Source organism: Pteropus alecto, unplaced genomic scaffold (genome assembly GCF_000325575.1).
Source record: "Pteropus alecto unplaced genomic scaffold, ASM32557v1 scaffold75, whole genome shotgun sequence".
Classification (NCBI taxonomy): Eukaryota; Metazoa; Chordata; class Mammalia; order Chiroptera; family Pteropodidae; genus Pteropus; species Pteropus alecto.
In genome coordinates, this window is record NW_006440638.1 from 1,932,584 (window position 1) to 1,956,929 (window position 24,346).

The 24,346-nt window shown below is 37.6% G+C and overlaps 1 protein-coding gene across 1 annotated transcript in view; it reads right to left on the bottom strand.

Annotated features, from left to right (window-relative positions):
• Positions 1-22,073, bottom strand: part of PCOLCE2 (procollagen C-endopeptidase enhancer 2) — a 61,080-nt gene extending 39,007 nt beyond the window's left edge. The window contains exons 1-2 of the mRNA XM_006917451.3: positions 21,880-22,073; positions 20,749-20,857 (exon numbers count right to left, since the gene is read on the bottom strand). Of these exons, the coding sequence (XP_006917513.1) occupies positions 20,749-20,857; positions 21,880-21,962 (192 nt within the window). The 5' untranslated portion in view covers positions 21,963-22,073. The remainder of the gene's footprint in view (positions 1-20,748; positions 20,858-21,879) is intronic.
• Positions 22,074-24,346: the final 2,273 nt, after the last annotated feature.

Below are 24,346 nucleotides of genomic sequence, written 5' to 3' on the forward strand. Positions count from 1 at the left end.
CAGGAGGGGGGGGGGGAAGGGGAAAATAAAAAGAGAAAATGTTTTAAAAAAATCTATGTATATATAGTATGAAAAAATTAATAAACTGCCATTTAAAAAAATAATAAATAAATAAATAAATATAAAAAAAATGAATTCTCCTCTTCTCAGGCTGCCTCCCCAAAGGCTTTAAAAAAAATGTAACTGAAATTAAAAACAAAAGTAGATGAACAGCATGGTAGTTCTAACATGCTATTTAAGAAAAACCTCAGATTCCCATAGGAGAGTTTAGCCAGCAGGAGAAAAGACAGTGAATCATTTCATTCAGATGGTGTGACATTTAAATGAAATGTTCTGTGACAACAACACATTTAGGAAAAATCATAAAAAGAAGACACTAGTGGGTAGGAAAAAGAAAACTGGGCAGAGTCTCAGAACGAACTTACTAGTCCAGACTGCATGTAACTGGCACAGATGGTTTGAAAAGTTATGGCAGGGTAGAGGTCATTATGTTCAAACATTCCTAGCACTTCCTCCCTGGTGTCCTCTGTCTGTTCTTGTTTCTTCAACTGCAAATCTTGGGATTATTCATAAATGAAAAAATCCAAGTTTCCCCAAGTACACTTTCTCAAAGCCCTAGGCTGCCTGCAGGGATGGCTGATATTGAGGAGAGGTGTTATCTTGGTGAGTTTTCAATTCAAGAAGATAATTCTCCAAACTGAGACTCCTATAATGGCAGGTGCAACAGTTCTGCTTTTATCACTCCTCACTTAGCCACAAGTCTCAAGTAGGGTCTTAGTGTTCCCTTGATATCTCAGACTCTATTACAGCCCGAAGTTTTCAATCTTAAAACACTTTTTAAAAACTTCACTGAGGTAAACTTTATGAACCACACAGCTCACTCATTTTAAGTTTGCATTTCATTGATTTTTAATAAATTTTTTGAGTTAATTAACCATCATCAAAATCCAAATTTGGGACGCTTCCATGACTCCAAAAAGATCCCTCATACCCATTTGCAGTCGTTCTTCATTTCCATTCCCAGCCTCAGACAACCACTAATCTACTTCCTGTCTCTACAGATATGCTTTTCCTGGGCATTTCATACAAATGGAATCAAATAACATGTGGGCTTTTACATCTAGCTTCTTTCACTTAGCATAGTGTCTTTGAAGTTCATCCATGTTGTAGCATGAATTAGTACTTCATCCAAAAGCACATACTGTTTACTATTCATCAGTTGATGGACATTTGAGATGTATCTACTTTTCGGCTATTATTAATAATGCTTCTATGAACATCTCTGTGCAAATCTTATGTGAAAGTTTGTTTTCACTTTTTTTGTACCTAAGAGTGCAATCTTTGGGTCATATGGCAAATGTTTAACTTTAAAAAGTTTTCCGAAGTAGTGATGGTATTTTACATTCCTTCCAAGAATGTAACAGAGTTCCAATTTCTTTACAACTTCAACAACACTTATCATTTTTTAGATATAATTGACATATAATATTATGTTAGTTTCAGGTGTATGATATGATTTGATATTTGTATATATTGTGGAATGATCGATCTGGTTTTTTTTTTATTACATCCTAATGGATGTGAAGTGCTATCTCATTGTGGTTTGGGTTATATTTCTTGAATAACTAATGATGCTAACCATCTCTTAATGTGCTTATTGGCCATTCACATATCTTTGGTGAAATACCTATTCAAATCTTTTGCCTGTTTTTTTTTAATTGTCAACCCTAAAACACTTATAAAATACAAAGAAAAGCATCGAAACTTGTAAAAAAAAAAAAACACAACTTGTAATAAAGATGATCATCTGAGTCACACTGCAAAATCTGGTTTCATATATCCATTTTATGCTAAGAGGGACAGTCAAGGCACCCCTCATAAGCTTGTTTCATGAAATTATTCTACACAAAATAACAGCAGGCCGACACCAGTACCTCTTAAAGAATGAATTGGCTAAGAACATTGGTTTCTCACTTTAATTTCTGCAACAATTTCTACAGAGTATAAAAAGAAACACCTGTGAAAAATGAAAAGCCTCTCGCTGCTTTTTAGAGGACAGTATGAAAGAATGACAATTAAAACACGTGAGGAAGTTTGGGATAAAACCTACAAATACGAATATTATGTAATCAACATGTGAACTCATGACATAAATATATCAGCAAAATCAAACTAAGTGGAGAGCTTACTGGGAAGAGAGAAAGGAAATGTGGATATGTTAAGATCTTTTAATCTAAGGCTTATTTTTCCCTTTTTAAAAAAATGGTTCACTTAATTTCTTGTGTGGTATCACATCACCATAATAATTATGTCTAAAAGACTCGCCACAAGCAGCAGAAAAATAGTCAGGATAGGCAAATAGATCAATGGAATAGAAGAATCCAGAAATGGACCCACACCTACAAGGTCAATCAATTTTTGGCAAAGGTGTCAAAGCACTTCAATGGGTAAAAGGTCATTCTTTCAACAAAATATGTTGGAAAAACTGGAAATCCACACAGAAAAATACGAATATTGACTGCCCCCCATATCATACACAAATTAATCTGAGATGGATCACAGACATAAATGTAAAAGGTAAACAGATTATACTTCTAGAAGAAAGCTTAGAAGAATATCTTTACAGTTTTGGGTAGCAAGAAAGCACTGACTGTAAGAGTAAAAATGGATAAATTGGACTTCAAAAATTTTTAAATTTCTGCTCATCAAAAATGAGTAAACTATAGATGAAAAGAAAATATTTGCAATACATATATATGATAAGAACTTATATTCAGAATAAACAAAGAACCTCTGCAACTTAATTACAAAAGACAAATAATACAATAAAAACATAGACAAAAGACTTTAATAGACACTTTACAAAGACAGACCACTATGCACATGAAGAGTTCAACCTCATTAGTCATCAGAGAAATGCAAACTAAAATCACAATGAAACATTACTACATACGCTCTAAAACAGCTAACATTAGAAAGATTGATGACACCAAATGCCAGATATGAAGGAAAAAAATTTTTCTATTATTGCCGGTGGGAGTGTAAAATGGTCAACCAATCTGTAAACTGATCTGGCAGTTTCTTATGAAGTTTTAAACATACATCTACCCTATAACTCAGCAATTTCACTCCTTGGTATCTACACAAGAGGGAAAAAAAAACATATGCATAAAAAGCCTTGTACAAGAAGGCTCAGTACTTTTATTCATAATAGCTGGAATCTAGAAAAAGCACAAATATCTATCAACAGGAGAACAAGTAAACAAATTGTTGTATGTTCACATAATAGAATACTTAGCAATAAAAAGAACAAACTACTGACACATGCAACAGTATGAATTTATCCAAAAACATTATGCTGAGCACATTCCATAATATTCCATTTTTATGATGTTCCAGAACAGGAAAAACTAATATATGGTGCTTGCCCCTTGGAGAGATAGGAAATTGGCTGTGAAGGAGCAAGAGGGAAGGTTCTGAGTCATACAGGTGTACCCAGTTTGTCAAATTTATCAACTTGTAATTTTAAGATTTGTGCATTTCACTGTATGTAAAGTATACCTAAAAAAAAAAAAAAAGAAAAAGAAAAACTAAAAAAATTAAAACGAAAACAAGCAGAAACACACACTGCCACGCAGGTGGTGAACATACATCAGTCTACTGAGTTGAAAAGAGTGCTCACCACTTAATGCTCAACAAATGTTGTTTAAATTACAAATATTATCTATCACAACAAAGCCACTAGCTAAATGCCATTCACATCATTATGCAAACTTGAAACCTGTTATTTAAGAAGTTTGAAATCGATATGAAATCTGTATAACAAATTACTATAAAATCCAGTCATATTCTATCACCGTGATCTATCATAAAAATTCCATAATTTATGACATGTGACATCCCATTTATTCTGTCTTGTTAATATCAACTGTATCCTTAATTGGAAATAACAGTCACTCCAGATATAAATAAATGTAGCAATATCAGTGGTTAATTTGATAGCTTCCCAAAGGAGCTAAAGCAGAATTGTAGAGAGTTATAACATCGCTGCTCAGAAAAGTATCCGAGATGTGATGTGTACCTGAAAACTGGAGCAGAATGTGTTGATGAAAACTTGTCCATAAAACTCAGAAATGAAATGGATGTAAACTCTTCCCAAAAGAACATAAGTTCCTTAAGGGGTCCGGAACACAAGAGAATGATGGTAATTTTTTCGTTTCTCCCAGAAAGGCTATCCAATTTTTTCAATAAATTAATCAAATATCTATTAAGTATCTACTATGTGTCAGGTCACATGCTGAGCACTAAAGAAAAGACAAGAGTAAGAATAGCTTTTGTTCTTAACGAGAATATTGTCTCACTGTTTCTTAAACTTTTGGCCTCCAATGACCAATTAAGGAATATTGGAATTTATACAGTTTGTCAATTTTAGGCCTGTTTTTAAAAGTTTAAAATTAAACTAAATTAATTCACTATCTTAAAATGAATACAATTTTCACACAAACAGGGCTAATTCTAATGTATGCTAATACATTTGGTAATAGTCACAAAGGCAGTCAGTTTTATTTTTTATTCTTCTCTCTACGAGTTAGAAAATCCTAAGAAAAATACGATGTCAAGAATGGCAGCAAGGGTTTGCTGGCTTCATCAGAAAATTCTGGATAGTCAAATAAAATGAAGACCCAGAAAAATGGAATGATTTCTCATTCTAAACTGCAGTGTTCTGTAAAATTTTAAGTTGAGGAACGTATCACCCTCCAGATCCAGAAAGCTGACTACTGCAAATGGGCAGTAGCAGTGAATGGATTCCCGATTCCGGCTTTGATAGCATTTAGCTCTAGAAAGCAGTTTTTCGTGTTCTGCTGTAGCATTTGGTATGGTTTAAAACTATGCTCAATAATAAGTTATTGATTGATTTCTCTGAAAAGTGAAGGAAAACATCAAGTGTTAGGAATATGCCAAACTCTTTAGCAACCAAGCTTTTTGTACCACAGTTCAATTTCAAAAGATTCCAATACCTTATTCTCAATGTAAAATAATGACATTTTGACTCTGAATAATGGGTTTAGGCTAGGCAAGAAACAGAATTTATTGCTGTAATATACCAGAACAGTACATTTGATACAGAAGAAACGTCTTTATTGACATTATTAGTGAAGTGAATGATGTGGGGGGTTTTTGTTTTGTTTTGTTTTGTTTCACTAAATATCATCCTTCATTTCAAAAACTTGCATGAGCACTTTTATCTTCAGGCACCAGCAAACTGAAACATAGCCGTATACAACAGTCAGTTCCTGGAATCGCCTGCTTTAAGGACATAGGTTCACTGGCTGCCATTTGATGTTTTTAATTTGTTACTTCCTGAAGCACTGATTCAAGAATACCTGCCACCTGTTCTCTCTGATGGATTAGCAGTATTTGGAATGGTATTCTGCTGCAGGATCTGATGTACACTCCAGCTTAACACGTCAAAACAGAAGCCCTGATTTCCCCTACCCCTGCCAAATCTGTTCTACTTGTCTTCCCTGTCACAGCTGACTGTGCCTCCATCCTTCCAGTTGGCTCAGGCCAATAACTTGGGAGCCATTCTTGGCTCTTCTCCTTATCTTCTGCCCTATATTTTGTCCATCAACAATTCTTAGTGGCTCTATTTTACAGTATATATCCAGAAACTGACCATCCCTCACTACCACTATGACTCCCTTGCTAGTCCAAGCCATCCTCACCTCTCACCTAAATTACAGCAATAGCCTCCTGACTAGTCTCCCTGCTTCTACTCCTGCACTCCATGCTCTATTCTCAACATAGCATCTAGGGGGATCCTTTAAACACACAACTCATGTCATGTCACTCCTCTGCCCAAAACTCTTTGGTGGCTATTGACAGTCAGTTATACATGTCACCTTGGCTAGACTGTAGTATACCCAGTTACTGAATCAAATACTAATCTAGGTATTGCTGTGAAGGTTCTTCATAAGAGTTAACATCTACAAACAGTTGACTTTAAGTAAAGGAGATGATGCTCCATCATGTGGATGGGCCTCATCCAATCTGCTGGAAGGCCTTAAGAGCAAAACAGAGGTTTGTTTCCCTGAGGGAGAAGTTCTGCCTCAAGGCCGCAGCTCAGCTCCTGACTGATGGATTCCAGCCTGCTGACCCGCCCTACAAATTGTGGGCCAGCCTGCCTCCACAAGCATATAAGCCAATTCCTTGAAACAAATATCTATATATGTATATATGTATGTGTATATGTGTGCATACTTATATGTACATATGTATATGTATGTGTGTGTGTATGTGTGTATGTATGTATATGTATATATAGCTCTTGCTGGTTCTGTTTCTCTGGAGAAGGTTGATATGGGCTCCATGTGTCAAATGTCTTCCATTTGCCCAACAGGAAATTGAATATAGGGAAGATAGTTAGGTCAGGATATTTACCTCCCTGGCTCTTTCTCTATGAGGTCACCTGGGCTCTGAGGCTCTAGGTTTCTAGTAATGGCTTTTTTCCTAGGCTTCCCTGCCCTTTTTAAACAGCCTCCTTGTAGATAAACCCTCTCTGAATCATCCTATTTTGAGTGTGCTGTTTTCTGTTGGGGCTCTGACTCATAGAATTTTTATCTCACATTGGTGCACAAGGCTTTATAGGATCTGTCCCTTCTTCTCTATGTGACGTTTGCTTCTGCTACTTTCCCCCTTGTCTACTCTAGAGGCCTCTTTCCTATTCCTAGTGCATGCCAGGTACAAAGCTCTTTGAGGGCAAGAGTTTCCGTTTGCTCAGTTCACTGATGTACCCTGAGTGCCTAAACGGTGCCTGACACATGGCAAGTGCTCAGTAAACATTTGTTGCATAAGTTGAATAAAATAATTTCATGATTTCCCATACCAGTATCCTTCTTTGTTGCATCCATAATAGGTGATCCATCTTCTGTCTTCATCACAGCTTACAACATAACACTAAGTGGGAAAAAAATCTTGCCTCCTATTGTATGGCTCTGCAACACAAGCTATCATGTCGGTTTCCCTCATAGATGTACTACACAATCACTGAATATATATCTTGGGTAAGTGTGAAAATCACTATTGAGCCAGAGGCAAGTATCATGCTCAATAAGATGACAATTTTACTATTAACTCATCTTCAGAAAATGTGAAGAATTCCCCCTTCACCCCAAATGATGAGGGTTTTTTTTTTTCCCAAAAAGATTTATGGCCTAAATGGAATACCTAAAACTTAAATATAATATTTAATGTGCTGTTATGTTATAAATGCTAGCTCACCAAACAATTCTATAAATATCAGAATTGTAATTAATCTAATCTATATCATTCAGCCTTATCTTACTTCCATTTTTATAAGCATTTGTTGGTTCTAAGAAAATTAATGTTTTTCCTAAAGTTAATTAGCTAATATGCTCTCTTAGTTCACACTATTTACCTATTTCTCTGCTTAATTGTTTGCAAGTTCCAATCCAAAATAGTTTTAGAAATAGTTAATAGCTTTCAAAGCCAACATTAGTATTACAACATTGTACTCTTGCATATACAAGAAGTATAATGTACATTTATGCTTCAACTGAGTAGTAGAATGTCAACACAGGAAGCTCATAAGAAGAGCTTCACTCATGAAGCATCTGGAGTGGTCACCTATACTGAAAAGTAAATATTCAGAAACTGACATTAAATCCAAATGGTGAGTCACTTTTTTGGTGTCACTGATGTTGTTGAGTGAACAATGGTCACCTAGTACAACCACATGGTGGCTGATAATTCACAAACCCAGGGGCTGGGGCAAAAAACACACACAGAACACAACTAGAGACACGGCAGGGGAGGACACAGGAAGAGAACATCTCTTAATTATAGCATTCTACAGACTATAAAAATTTATAGAATACGTATCCTTCTCCAGAGCTCTTTGGTGATAAATGGATAGTCTCCTGCAGAGATCTATAGTTTCTGTGCTGTTCCGCCTAGAGGCAGGTGGATGGAGTAAATGACCCATTCATTAATTTATACATTCTTTCCTTCACTCAACTACTATTACATGTGTCAAACACTATGTTAGCTACATGGTGAGTAGACAACTAGAACAGGGTCCTTGTCCTCAGAGTTTTACAATTTAGTAGAAGAGACATTAGTAAACAGACGATCAGTGACCAGTGCTGCAATAAACATAGACAGCATCTGGGGAACACAGAGAAAGTGGACACTCACTCTGCACTGGAGGATAGAGAGGCAGATAGGAAGGTTGCGAGGTAATTCTTTTCTGACTTAATAATTCTATTATTTATTTCTATTATAAGAAATGTAGTTTCATTATTTTCAGATGTAATAGCTAAGATTTATAAGAGTAATGAAACAATATATGCATAGCTAAGATATAGAGACATATATGATGTATGGGGAATAAAACAAATTCATTAAAATTATAACTCGCAACTATAATAATAATAATAAAAGTATATGGTGCATCTCTTGGAGTAGCTGCCCAGCTTTATGTCATCCCAAACAATTCATGCTTAGTTGTAATCACTAAACAACAACTCAAGTACCTATCAGCTTGATGTCTATGCGAGAACGCCCCCTACTTGCATCTCCAAGGGACGTCTGCATAGGCCCACAAAATAGTCTGGCTCCATACTGACAGCATTCACCACGTCTTTCCTTTCTTACTCCTGGAAAACATTTTGGTGTCTCCTCAGAAAAGCTAAAGGTAAAATTACCATGTGATCCAGCAATTCTACTCTTAGGTGTACACCCAAAGGAACTGAAAGCAAAGACTCAGACACTTGGACACCAATGTTCATAGTAGCATTATTCAAAATAGCCAAAAGGTGGAAACAGTTGAATGGATAAATGAAATGTTCCTGCTAACGAATGTGTCCTCCAAGTTCTCTGCACAGGGCCCAAGAAGAGGAAGCTTCTACTGTTTCAAGGGGGCTGTTTCCTGATGCTCCTGAATCTTCTCCTTCCTAAGATAACAGATAGTTGTGAGTGGGGATGATGAAAACAGCTTCCTCCAGTCCTTCGCATCGTACTCCACCACCTAGGACTCCAGGCAACACTACTCACAAAAACAGACCCTTCAGTTCCTCTCCCTTCCACATCCCCAAAGCACCTCTCAAAAGTCAAAATCCAAACCAAACATAAATAGGCAAAGATGCAAACCAAATCCATATCCCCTCCACAGGAACTAAACTGAATCCATGAGCAAGGCCTTTCCATTCATAAACATCCAGAAGACATTGTATACTCTATAAATAATGGACAAGAAGCCTCAAGGAGGCTGCTTAACACCACATACTGAATCATCTCCATGCAGAGCAATGGTGACCTCACAATTGCTCCAAGAATCATCAGTAAGGATCATCCAAGTTCCAGCTCAAATGTCACATCATCAATGTTGATCTCTAACACATCACTTTGTTTTATCGTCTTCATGGTAGTTAACCCTACCTTATCCCTTTGTGATCCAGTTTATTGTTTCTCTTCACTTATAGAATAGAAACACCAGCAAGTGCAAGAACCTTCACTGTTACATTCCTAGAATATAAAACAGGGCCTGACACATAATAAATACAATAAATATTTAATGAGTGAATATTATTTTGAGTATTTGTCATATGCTGAGCACTGTTCTTAATATCGCGCATGCAATAATTTATTAAATGCCCCCAAAATGATCTTATGAAGTAGGGAGTATTATTATCCACATTTTATAATTCAGGAAACTGGGGCAAAGATAGGTTAACTAACAAACACAAGATCATATAGCTAGTAAGTAATTGCTGCATAACAAACCACCTCAAAATGTAGTGGCTTTAAACAGCCCTGGAAGAGAGGTAAAAAAATAATCACCACTACCAGTTACTGAGTGCTTGTTTGCATCAAGCACTGTGCCCAGGGCTTTTCATCTACCGCCTCCTTCAAGCCACACATCACCCTTACAAGGCAGGTCTGACCATGATACCAACTATGGAAAGTTTTGGAAACTGCATCACATTCCTAGCAAATGACAACAGTATGACTCTGCAATGTCCATTCTTCTAGTCACTGAGTAATTCCATATGTACAATCCTGCACCATTGTTATTCATTCCTAGGACACCCTGTGCCATTGTTATTCATTTCTAAGACATCTCCCTGACTAGTGAGAGCCTCCTCTCATCCTCCAACCCCGGCAGGGATATGGTTTTCCAATCATAGCAGTCTCTGTGCCCCAACCAGCACCCAATCTCTTGTAGGTACTTTAAACATAGTTTTAATAAATTAATAAATTATGATTCCTTAAAAGAAGGTCAATTGTAGCCCAGCTATTTTAGAAAATCTGTATCTAACAATCAGATCCCTATCAATTCATTTCTAGAAGCATTAAGCAGCAATAGAATCACCATTGGCATCCCTGTGCCCTTCTTCTTTAGAACAGCCCATCTCTGACTAAATGGTCTCCCCTCCCTCCACATTTTGGGAAACATTATTTCATTATTTGTAGTGCTCAGGAGTGTCCTGGGGGTGAGGTAATGAAAGAGAAGTGATATTTAGAGCAGGGCTCGTGCAGCTTTAATTCCACCTCCTCACTCTCTGTGGGTGTTCCATTTATTTTTAGATGTTTATATTGGTTTTCCAGAGACTTGCCACATTGACTTTCATTATCTAACAAAAAATATATCTGAAGAAAATAGTTCTATTTTTCCAAGTTCCTAGCCTAAGAAATTTAAGAGTATCCAAAAGCGCTATTGCCACTGTTGATAAAGCTGCTAAATTATGAGGTACAAATATGTACCGCTGAAGGTAGTGATTACATGTCATAGGATCAAGGAACAAGAACAGATACATAAAACTTTGTGTGCAAGGAATATGGGACTGCAAGAACCCACAGGAATACTTTCCAATTCTAAGCAGAACAATGTAAACAAAGAAATCTTAGAATTAGGGGCTCTCTAAATGCTTCTCTGGTCTCCAGCTTAAAGCAGCTAACAAAATGAGAACACTCTCTTTTTTTGTTACTGTCAATATCTGATAGATTTTTAAGGAATCTGAACATTTATGGAACAACTCGAATTTGCCCATAATTTCACATCATAAATTGAACTCTTTAGGTGGAGAAGGGACATGAAGGTAAAAATCAATCTATTTAATAATATGTTCTTAGTAACATTACACCCTTTCTTGGTGTTATACCTCTGTTAAATGACTTCTAAATTAATGTTGCTTTTTAACAGAGGGGTACTGGATGTGTTATCTTTGTGCTCTATTATTATAGTGATATTTTAGGAAAGAATGACTTTTTTGGTCATTAATATGTTATTCAACAGATTTTCCAGCAAAAAGAAATACTCAATGAAGACTTCATTTTCATGTTTTCTCATTTTCTTCTGTGCTCATTAAGCCCTTTCTAAGGCATCTGTTTGACCATCACACTAAAAATACAAGCAGTACAAATAAGCACATTTATAAAACATCAGGTTTTCAATCAATAAAAACATATTTGAGTTCCATGTGAAAGAACAAAGGAAAACAAAACAAGAACAAGCAACAGAGGACCCAGTAGGAAAATGTCGTCTACTTGCTTATTTATTTAGGATTTATATTATCCCTCCTTCTCAAGATTTAAGGAAGCATGGAAAATATTTTAATTCCTTTAGTATCTTATTAACTGAAACCTAACTGAGACAGTTTAAATGTCATGAGAATCACAAAGTCTCTGAATCATACTCTATTAAAAAACAAAACAAACAAACAACAGCTATAGTGCTCTTATCCTATTCATACTAACCTGAAGCTTTGGTAAGCAAACGTTCTCTGTTAATTATATTTATCTTTACTAAGGAATCAGATGTAAAAAATATTAACTCAAGCATTGGTTAAATTACTATTCAGGCAGCTGAAATAACCGAGCCTAGACCAACTATGTATAGGTATATTTAGAAAAAAAACAAAACAAAAAACATACTTAAGATTGGGATTTGAGTCTCTATATAATTTTGAATCCTGTATGTAGTTTAAAGCCAGGAAATACGCATATAAGGCCAAAATTCCATTCCCCTACCTTTCCTGTTATGGTTATACCCTGCGAATAATAGTTTTAGTAATTTTAGAATCCCTTGCTATGCCCTTAGGTATAATTGACTTAAATATTGAGTTCCTGTCTGAATTCACTATTTGTTTGCTCAAATTATATATCTAGCACTTATCTCACTAGAACATCACTATATGTTTCAATTTTCACACAACCCCATGCCCTATCACAGATGATGAGTTTCTTCTCATAAAGCCATATGTACATTATTGTGAAGACATAAATCCTAATCACATTTTCAATCTACTATTTCTTTAAATGTGAATGCCATTTAAATTTAATCAGACTTTTAGAACATGGATTCCGTATGATGACTTTAACATACATTAGTAACAAAATTACTCCCCAGGCAATGGTACAGGAGTATCTTTATATAATTGTTTATTAGACATATTTGGAAATATCAAGGCATATGTTGTAAAATAGCTCTGTATAAACAAAGGACATAGGAACGATTTCTTAAGTCTTGGAGTAGCAGAGATGTAAAATGGGTCATGACATCATTTATTTTGTACATGAGGCAATAAATTCATCTTAAATAATCAGACCTTTAAAAACTTAAATAAATGTAAATAAGCCTTTATTTCAAATTCTCAATACTTAAAACTACTTACAGTGAGCATCATAATTATTTACACATAAGTGTGTAACTCCTTACCAGATTATAAACTCTCTGAAGCAGAAACTATGCCTTATCCTTTTATCCCTTGGGCCTAACCCAATGCTTAGCATACGGTAGGTGCTCAGTAAGTGTTGAATGAATGTTTATCTATTTGCTAAATAAGTGCATAATAGTGCATTTGTATCGCCTAGTCAGAAATTTTATACTAGTCTTTTCGTACCATCTGCAAGCATGGCAATATTAGGCAAGATACAAGTTCTTCAGGCCTCAGTTACCCCACTTGTGAAATGGGCATACCAACACGTATCCCACCAACCTCACAGAATTGGACGAGGATGATACAATATATTTAAAGGTATGCTGAAAACCACATATTATTATATAATCCATAATCTATATAATAACTAGTATATTTAATTCCAGCTGAATAGAAAAAAATAGCTATCAAAATGATAGTACATGCATTACCCAGGGAATCCAAAGATCTACATATGATAATTTATGCTTTTCTTCGACACTAATTAGCTATATAAGAAAAAATTTGCCACATACTTTCAGCTTAAATGGAACTAATTCCATTCATTGTTATAATTATCCTCCCATTTCTGGCAAAGTTCTGTGACTTTCTGACCCTCTCACATTATTTACTTCAGAATTAAAGGACCTCAATAAATACTAAATTTTAAACTGCTGAAATGTTTGCTGATTTTTCCCAAGCCTGATTTATGCTGAAAATAATAACTGAAACCTTCGTTAATTGGTTCTCTAATTTCTGGACCTTAAGAAATTTTTTGGAAATAAAGAAGAGATATAAATAATAAATACCTTGTAATTTCTATGATTTGTAACAATAGGACTCCATACATAGATTACCTCATTTAAAAAACTGTTCTGTAAGTTACGCCCAGCTTTAAATCTAAGAATAAAATCATTTTTATCAATCTCTGCAGACCAATTGCTGTTTCTACTGGGTAATAACAGTAACTGCCTAACACATTCAAATGAGATATTTAGTCTTAACTTTGGAAACCAATTTTAAATAACAGTTCCTACATACCTATTGGAGGGGAGTTCACAGAGGTTCTAGGCTTCTAGCCTTTCTAGTTTGCACAGCTGTTATAAACAAAGGTTCAGCTGGTCCATATCATATGTAGCCCAAGTCAAATTCTGATTAGAGTTGCTTTCACAAGTTATTATTTTGCTACGCATATCAATTTTTCCTTTTAAAAAAATTGTGTCAAATTATCAATATGAATCTTTAATTCTACTACGGGGCATCATAAAATGAACAAGTTATGGGTAAAAGACCAAGGAATAAAAGAAGTATTGATCATTTGCCAAGTCTGCTATAAATTTACAATGAAACCAGTAATAAAATGGTGATCTCAGTGCCAGAGGTGCCTATGGAGCCTGTTAGGCTTTATCTCACTTCCCACTCAGCCTGGGGACACATCATCCCAGCCACCCCTCCCCACCCCATGCTCATATCGGCTTCATGTTCATCTATGTGTCTCCAGCACCTACTATGGTATCTGGTGGGCTCTTAGTAAACGTGTCTTGTATGTGGCAGTGAGCTACATCACAATGGCTGTATTCTTGTTGAGAATGGTCCACTCTCCCCAACTTCTTTTAAGAATCTCAGAGATCTCTTACTGTTGCCTGCACACAGTGCATACAGTGTTGCCCCTTTGGACATGTGTACCCAGCAGGAGAAACACCGTGACAGAAGAGATCAGGTGTTGCGTGTCAATACTTGGAGTTACATTTCATATTGCAGGGATAGGTATAAGTTGAGTTATGGTTCTCATCCTTTAATAAATTGGGGTGACTTTTGCCTCAACCCAGTCCTATTTTCTTTCCAAGCTGCTTAGAAGAAGACCAGCTACCACTTCCCAAAGGATCATTCATACCTTAGCTGTCAAATCATAGTTAACTCCTGCCTAAGCCCAACATATGTAGACTATGTATTTTATGCAGATGCCCCTTAGGTTACAGTTCTGAAAATCAACAGGAAACTAAGAAACCCTCAACTCCATCATGGATTACAAAATATTTAACAATTTCTTAACCATCAAATTCTCTAATTTAATCTCTAGCTATACATTTTTGAGAACATACTCAGCAAAAGTAAATTAGTGAAGCCTAAGACTACCGGAGGTCACCAAGAGTTGGTGGCCAGAAAAATAAAGCTGGGCCAAGAGGCTTGATTCCAGTCACAGCTCCAACAATCATGCAAAAGAAGAATCACCTTCCCATTTGCAAAGCAGAAGTACAGCTAAGCATCATGTAGCATCTTCATCCTCTACATATCTTTACATGAATAAAAATTAACTTCAAAAATTCTCTGAAACAGCTCTGTCCAAAGTAAGTTTTTTGTGATGATGGAAGTATTCATATTATATACTGTCTGATATGGTAGCCACTATCCATATGTAGCTACCAAGCACTTGAAATGTAGCTAGTGTGACTGAAGAACCAAATTTTTAATTTTTAATTTAACTTTAATTAATTTAAATTTATATACTCAATGTAGAGAGTGTATTAGACAGCAGAGTGGTCCAAGAAATCACTATGAAAACTTTAAAGTATTATAATTTAAGGACAAATATAAATTTCCAATCTGTATGCTTTACTTCCATACCAGAAAATCCAACACAGTTAGCTAGAAAATGTGGTTGTGACAAGTAGCGTTTATTTTTCTCAAAGCATGCAGATGCTAAAATCGGACTTTCTCCAATCCTCTACTGATAAAATAGAGTTTAATAAAAACAATTTGGTGGTGAAAACCACCTTGCTGGGACATATTTCCACTCTGGAAAAATCGTATGGGAGGCAAGTGAGTGGTGAGAGGCAGGATATTTCTAACTACAGGAACTCAAGTTTAAGGGCTACGCTAAACCACTCCCCATCTTAAGGGGTCTCTGATGTTTTATTAAGAGTGAAATTCAGTTGCCCAGTGGGCACTCTTTTCTTGGTGCAGGAGCAGGGAAACAGACTGGATCCACTGGCTTTGGGAACACCATTAATTGCCTTCCTCGGATGAGGCCACACCAGCGCACAGCCACACCTGGAGCAGCTGCCAAGTGAGGGTCCAGAGCCTGGTGCATCTGGCCTCTTGGCTGGTGACACTAACTGCCTTCAGAACTGTTGAGTCAACTGCTTTAGTCAGAAGACTCCATGCTTTTTCATCTCCTTTGTTACCAAGATGGGCAAGATCTCAGCAGCCAGAAATATTTTTTTAAAATTAGATACAGTAGTCCCCTGCTCATGGATAGTTTTGCTTTCCATGGCTTCTGTTACCCATGGTCAACCATGGTCCGAAAATATTTCATGGAAAAATTCAGAAATAAGTTTTAAATTGCTTGACATTCTGAATAGCATGATGAAACCTTGCCCTCTCCTACCTAAGACATGAATCATTCCTTTGTCCAGCATAACCATGCTGTATATACAGTACAGTAAGATATTTTGAGAGATACCACATTTGTATAACTTTTATTACAGTTCTACTTCACTTTTAGTTAATATTAATCTCTTACTGTGTCTAATGTGTAAATTAAATTTTATCATAGGTATGTACATATAGGAAAAAACATAACATGTATATGGTTCAATACTATCCTTGGTTTCAGGCATCCACTAGGGGTCTTAGGATATATCCCCCATGAATAAAGGGGGGCTATTACAATCTCATACATCTGCTTAAAATTCTCCAGTGGATTCCTGCTCAAAATAAAATTTAAACTTCTCACCATGGCCTGCAGGGCTCTGTTCACCTTTTTAAATTCCCCTCCCATTGTCCTCCTTGATCATTATGTCCCAGCCACACTGACATCCTGGCTGTTCTTCAGACAAATCAAGCTTCTTCACACCTCAGGACCTTCACACTTGCTGGTCCCTCTGCCGAAAATGCTCCTCCCCAGACTTTCACATAGCTAGCTCCTCATCACTCAAGCCTCATCTTAAATGTCACCTCCTCAGAGTTGGCCTTACCTGACAATCCAACTAAACCAGCACCATAGCCAACCCAGCACAACATCCACTATGGGGTGGGTGGGTGGGTGGGTGGGTGTGTAGGTGTGTGTGTGTGGGGGTGTGTGTGTGGGGGTGTGTGTGTGTGTGTGTTTACAACTTTCTTGAGGTATATTTCATACATATTATAAAACTCACCCATTTCAAGTGCGTAATTCAATGATTTTTAGTAAGTATGCCAAGTTGTGCAACCATTACTATAGGTTAGTTTTAAAACATGTCCATCCTTGCAATAAAATCCCTCATGACCATTTACTGTTAATCCCCATACCGATCCCCTGATCTAGGCAACCACTAATCTACTTTTTGTCTCTACAGATTTTCCTTTTCTGAACATTTCCTGTAAATGGAATTATGTAATATTCTACCACTTTGTTTTATTTTAAATATATTTTTTATTCTGGTAAAATATACATAACAGAAGTTACCATTTTAACCATTATTAGGCATACAATTCAGTGGCATTAGAACATTCATACTGCTGTGCAACCATCACAACCATACAACTCCAAAACTTTTTTATCTTCCCCAACTGAAACTCTGTACCCATCAAATACTAACTTCCATTTCCCTACCCCTCCAGCATTTTATGATGCTCCATATAAGTGAAATCCTACAATATTTATTGTTTTATGACTGGCTTATTTCACTTAGCAAATGTCTTCATCCATGTTGTAGCAAGTGTCAGAATTTCCTTATTCTTTAAGGCTGAATAATTTTCTTTGTATATCTATATCACATTTTGTTTATCCATTCATCTGCGGGCAGATACTTGTATTACTTCCACCTTTTACCTATTGTGAATAATGCTGCTATGAACATGGACACATAAATATATGTTCAGGTTCCCGCTTTCCTTTCTTGTGTGTATATATCCAGAAGTAGAATTGCTAAAGAATATGGCAATTCCACATTTAATGTCTTGAGACATTGCCATAGTTCTCGGTACTATTTCATATTCCCCTAGCGATGCACAAGGGTTCTAATTTCTCCACATCTTTGCTAACACTGTTATTTTTTTTTTTATAGTAGCCATCCTAATGGGTCTAAAGTAATATCTATTCTATTTTACCAATACTTGATTTTCTTGTTTACTTGTTTGTTTAAATATCAACTACCTGTCTCCCCAAACTAGCTGCATGAAGGCAAAGAGCTTGGCCACCTTGTTTGCTGATATAACCCCTACAATACCCCACACTCAACACACATTTGTTAAACGAATAAAAGATCTCAGTGCTACCAGCTTTAGCTCTACCACAGTTCTCTTTTCTTCCCTAGGATTTACAGGAGCTGGGGAGCTCTCTGATGTTACTCTGACAAACCACAGGACCATGAAGATTTTTTTTTACAAACAAATTAGTACTATTCCTTGTGAATACAAGGAACTACAGATGTTGTCACACTGAGACTGTAAGAGCACCTAGGGCCTTTATGAACATTCTGCTGAGGCTGTAATTAAAACCAAGAGAAAGTGCTTGGCTCCTCTGGAAGTTTTCGGTAGCTACTCATATGCAAACATAAAAGAGGCAGCCCCTGAAATAAAAAAAAACTCAACTGGCTAAGAGTTAAAACTATAAAGTTTTTAACTAGAAAAGAAAATTGTGTAGTCCTTTCTTCTGTATTAACTATGCTTTCTAAAAAAATTGTTTTTCAAAAAAGGCTGGCATCTGTTTCTCAATTTCACAAACATTGGTTCAGGCAGCCTGAGCAAACCATGAATAAATGTGTTACAAAGACTGCTTGTTGTCTGCTTGTTGTCCCTTCTTTCCACAGTGATAGAAGACCTGAATTTCTCATCTTCATTGCTGCTAGAGGTGGACATTTAACTAAGAACTAGCCAATGAAATATGAGTAGCAGGCTGCATGTAACTCTGAGCAATGTCTTTAAAAGGAGGATATATTCTTCCCTTCCTTTTAGCCAGCTGGAACATGAATGGCTGGAACTTGAGCAGTAATCTTGGATAATGAGGTGGCATGCTAAGGGTGGCAGAGCAGGAAGATAGAAAGATACTGGGTGCCTAAACGCACCATGCCTGGATTGCCTACCTCCAGATTCCCTTATGTGAGAGACAACCGAATTTCTGTTTGAGACATTCTATTATTGGAGCCAACAGCCCTAACTCACACAAAATTGCTCCAGTAAAATTACAGAAGAACCTAGGCACAGAAATAAGGTCTTCCTGATATAGATGACAATGTAGACTGTTCCCTAAAAGTCTTGAGTTGTTCTGAGCTGATGCCAACCCCAGCTTGGCCAATGTGGTGAGGAAGTAGCAGTATTTTGCCTATGCGGCAGCAGGAGGACAAATAAATACCAGCAATAATGATAATGAAAACTTAAATAGTGATGGCTAACAATTACTAAACACTTATATCCCAGGCACTGAGACAAATAACTTTACATGTCTTATCTTATTTTATCTTCAAAACAGTCCTGAGGCTTAAAGAAAATAAATCTTAGTCACACAGCTTATGAGTGACAGAATGAGAATTTGAATCTAAGGACATCTGACTGCTGAGCTCACATGCTTTGCCTTTACACTGCATCCAAACGGTACATCCATTATACTTCCCTCACACATAAGAATAAGGCAGCCAGGCCTCTCCACTTCTTTACCAAGGAAAACCTTCACTGGACACCCCTGCCCCAATCAAAGTTTGATGCTGCACCAACAATGTCCCATAATACCCCAAATAACAGGCCGACTGTGAATTTCTCAATTAGGTACATGATGCCTCTCAGTCATTAATGTTCTTGGATCATTTTTACCTTGTAGCCATTTAATTACAATTGGAATGCAACTATAATATGAAAACCAGGTTACTTTTATGTTTGTTTAAAAGTTTTATTTCACATTTATGCTAGTACCAATATTTCAAAGCAATTTTCTGATTTACTCTCTCCTGTCGCCACGTGTTACAATAAAATAAATCTGTACCAGTTCATCAGAGTTGATATTTTATAGAAGGGCATCGATGCATGTAAGAGCCAAGGTTTATGTTAAGGACAGGGACCCCTCATATCTGCCTGTCAAATGACCTTCTTGGTGGGAATGCTTCACTGCAAAATAGGTTTCACTTTACATAAAGCTGGACTTACTAAATGTTTGATCAAGTCATTTTATACAATTGTTCCAGAACTCAGCATCCCCATCTATAGAATGGGGATAACAATAGTTACTTTGTCAGAGTGATTTTGAGAATTCAGTGAGATCATACTTGTTAATTACTTGGCATGGAGCCTGGTACCCAGTGAGTGCTCAAGAGGTAGCTATTTTTAAAAATCATAATCTGTGGGTGGCACAATCTGACTGAACAAAGCTCTCGGTGAACCAAAATGTTCAATTGCCAACTTCCTAACAAAAAGTAAACAGTCACTACTAAGCTGACTGGAAAGATGACTTGATCGAGCTGACTCTAAATCTAGACTTTTTTTTTAGGTTGGCTGTCTCTAAATCTGACTTCTTATCTTGATTCCGAATAATCTATGCCATTACTAACCATCATGGGCATTTTATTAGCCCTTGTTTGTTTAGCCCTCCTACTCTCACCCCAGTTATTATTATTCTCATTCTTAATCTGTTTTTCTGTAATGGGTGTAAAGTAGTAAGAGGTAAGCACTACCTTTGATCTTCTATTCCCCACTAGGAGACATTTATGTAAGGTGCAGGCAACAAATAACTTCTAAAAATCACTACAACAGGCCTTTGACTGAAAATAGCCTTAATTTTTAATTCGTGAAACTCAATTGAGTCAGTCTGGGTTTTCAGAAACACATCTGCTTTAAGAATTTATTCCTTCAAGCATTATCTTGTACCCTTTCCAGTCACAAATGCAGGACACAACTAGTTCTATTAATAAAAATCTTCCAAATAGTTGAGGTAAATCCAACATTTCACTATTTCAGGCATTTGCCTCTAACCCAAATCTTGACAACAAAGGGGAAAAGCCCCAGACTGCCACTGTTTCCAATACCCACTTCGATGAGAATTCCCTTTTAAAAAAATGCTTACTGTGATTTTCCAAGTACATTTGCTATTTGGAGGGTACACTCCAGGAAAACCTTCGCTGCCAATAAATCCAGACTCTCCAGTAAAAACGCCACCACATGTGAAAACAAGTCTGGGAAATAAAAGGGGAAACTGAATTTGAAACATGTCAACTTCAGAAAGGTGTAGTCTATTAATATGGACGAAGTTAATATCGATTAGTAAATGTCTGCACCATAAGAGAAATTTGAAAGCTTGCTAGCTCTTAGAATATTTCAATTATAGCCTGATAAAACATTCAGTCAGTTGTCACCTGTCTCCATCATAATAACACAAGATCGATCGATTATTCTACAATCCATCCATCCATCCATCCATCCATCCATCAGCAAGCAAATTCTCCACGCAGTGATAAACTCTTATAGGAAAATGTTAAATGGAAAATGTAACCGGCGGGAATGAGAGAGAACAGGAGAGCTGGGCTGTGAGAAAGAAGTGCATGGTCTAAAGGTAGACAAGCAGTTAGGTAATAAAAAGTTTTAATTTCCCAGATTTGCTGAGAAACCTAATTCTCCTTGACTCTTTTCTGAAAATCGCTGGCCATTGGCAGAGCCTTCTCCTGAAAAGGCTGATGGTGATGGAAGTGAAAGGGGAGCTGCCAACGTTGCCCAGGGGCCGGTCTCGCAGCCCAGGTGCTGGGGTCGTCTGGCAGCTCCCTGGTTGGCGAAGAGTTAACTTCCCGGGAGCAGTTCTCTGAGCGCCGCGCGACTCGAGTTTTTCCCTAGGCTTAAGTCTCTTTCCGGGAGAAAACAACAGAAGTAAACCAAAGTCCACATATTTGGGTCCTAACGCTTCCCTTCGCCCGCACAACGTGCGAGGAGGGAAGACGCAGGTCAGATCAAGTACCCGCCACGTGGTAGCCGGGCTAGCAGCAGCGCGGCCAACGCGGAGGTGGAGCTGGGCACAGCAGCGAGCACAGCGGACCGCCGAGGTCCTGGGGGCCGAGGAGTAGCCTGCGCCTGCGCCCGAGTGAGCGCCGGGTCGCGCGCTGGGTCCTCTGGCGGCCGGAAGCGGACCGCTTAAAGCCGCGGGCGAGGCTGCAGGGATTGAGGAGGGAAAGGAAGGAGGAAGGGAGCCCGGCGGGGGTCGCGTTACCTCTCCGGGGACTGCTGCCGCGAGAGCTGGGCGGCGGCGGCCAGCAGCAGGCAGAGAGCAAGCCAGGCGCCCGCGCCCCTCATGGCTGGTGTAGACGCTCGGGGCTCGCCCCTACCCCGGCGCGCACGCCGGTTCGCACTCACCCAGGCTCACGCCCCGGCACACACTGGCTCGCACCCGCACACCCCGGCGCGCTCGCTCGCTCTCACGCGCGCGCGCGCACACACACGCACACACGCACACACGCGCGAGGCAGCCCAGGTAGCCGGGTGTGCGCGGCAGGCGGGGCGCGGGTGCTTTTAAAGGCGGTTACGGTGCAGCCTGACTTGACGCTTAATTTCCCCTGAGGAGTATCTCTGGCAGCCACGGGCTACTGCTGAATATCCCGTTTGTTCTCCGGCGGCGGGAGGGGTTGGCTCGGAGGCCAGAGCCGCCTCCTCTCCTCGGGCGGGCGTCTGTCTCCGCCCTGGCACTCCGGGACTTACAGCCCCTATTTCCCGCCTGCAGAGCTTGCGGGGAGAAGGATGAAAGGGGAACCCCCAATTGAGAGGTACCCAAGCAGGACTTGACTCCATGATCCACAGACGATTCACGGGGTGGGGATGGGGGTCATGGTTTGCTTTGGGGAATGTTTTTCCCTAGTTGCTTTTAAATAAAAAGTATTAGCTTTTGCTGGTTGCTTGAAAACCTAGACTTTCTTCTTTATTTCTGTTTCCTTCCAACACCCTCATCTAAAGCAAGAAACGGGAACACAGAAGACGGATTCTATCATTTTAACTCCTGCTCTTAATCTCTTTAGTATCTATCTATCTATCTATCTATCTATCTATCTATCTATCTATCTATCTATCTATCTATCAAGTTTCTTTTATGTTTTACTGATGTATGAGAATAAGGAGGTAGTTTCTGTGTGGGGATTTAGAAATGCATTTTCAGCCAAGCGATTTGTGAGTGAATTGTCACTAACCATGTCAAATAATGAAGACAGAACTGGAATCATTACATCTCACCATCTCATGTTATGTTCTGAAAATGATGTTTCTTTGCTGGTGTGTTCTTAAAAGATCTTTTCCAACAATTTCTGTAGTATTGAATTAAGATTTACAGAGAATTTGTTTTTCTAAGAAAAACAATTCTAGCTTTGTGGAATCAAGGCTTTCCTTAATTTAGTTACAGAAAAATAATTTGAAATCTTTATTATATTAAGTGATTCCCAATAACTAAGATTAATAAAAGAAAGATGAGAACAGAATGGATTCATCGAGATTTTCAACAATCACAAAACTGCAGGAGAGATACAGCTGAATTTAGATGCCTCATTTGGGTTCTTCCACTTTCTAAGCAAAAAAATTAAGCATTAAATTAGTACTTTTCAAGACTCCACTTCTAATAATGAGCTTACAATGTTAAGAATATAAACACTTCTGGCAAGGAAATAAGTAAAAACTAGCTACAGGGAATAACCTGACTTTTAATAGCAGGGGAATCGATGAGCCAATAGTAGGAACCAGAATTTCCCTGTGGAGTTACGTTATTTTACTATTTTTGAAAAAGAGAAGGAAAAAAACAGCAAGAATTACAACTGTTTAAAAATTTTCTAAAGGCACCACACCCTTGATGACATTACAAAATATAAAAAGGATTACAGAATTTGGCAAACTATTTTATATCCTGAAACATACACCCTCAACCCAATAAAAATTGCTTTAAAACAACAAACAACATAAATGATTGTTTATTTTGCACATATTTCAAAAATATGCTATCCAAAAGCATAAGTGTTTTAGATGATATGTATCAAAAAGTCATACTTTGAATTATAAAGTGAAAATATTGCCCAATTCACTTCTGGTAATGATTTGAAGTCATCATAGCCAGAAAATATTTCATTCTTAGGACCAAGTTTTCAAAATTAAAAATTAAAAAATAAGGTATTAAACATGCCTAAATGGATAGAAAACTATTTGAACATAAATATGCAACAGTATTTTATTTCCTTAATATATAGACTGATGATTGTGTTCATAACCTCACTAAAGAGTAAGGATTCTAATAATGATGGTTCTGTTGTTGAGACACATAGAAAGACATTGATGTTACCATGCTATATTAAAAGTTTACTAAAACCCATATTATTTGGTCTTAGAAACACATATTTGACTTGAAACTACAGTTCTGACCAAAATTATAAACCTTAAATGTCCCAAGACGCTTAATGTGTTAAAATTGAGACAGACCCAAGTGGACTCTGAGGGTGTGTGCAATGTCCTCTTCTGTGAGACTAATTTCTGGACTTTACCAAAGCAGAATTGATATAATGAGCTGGAAGCCACAGAACTTCAGGCAGTAGGAAAGGGGAGAGAGAGAAGACAGAATCCCTGTGGGTGGATTCTCAAAAGAAAAGCAGTTTCCTTAGATGAGATGATCCTTATTATCCAAAGTATATATTACCCACTCTCTCCAATTA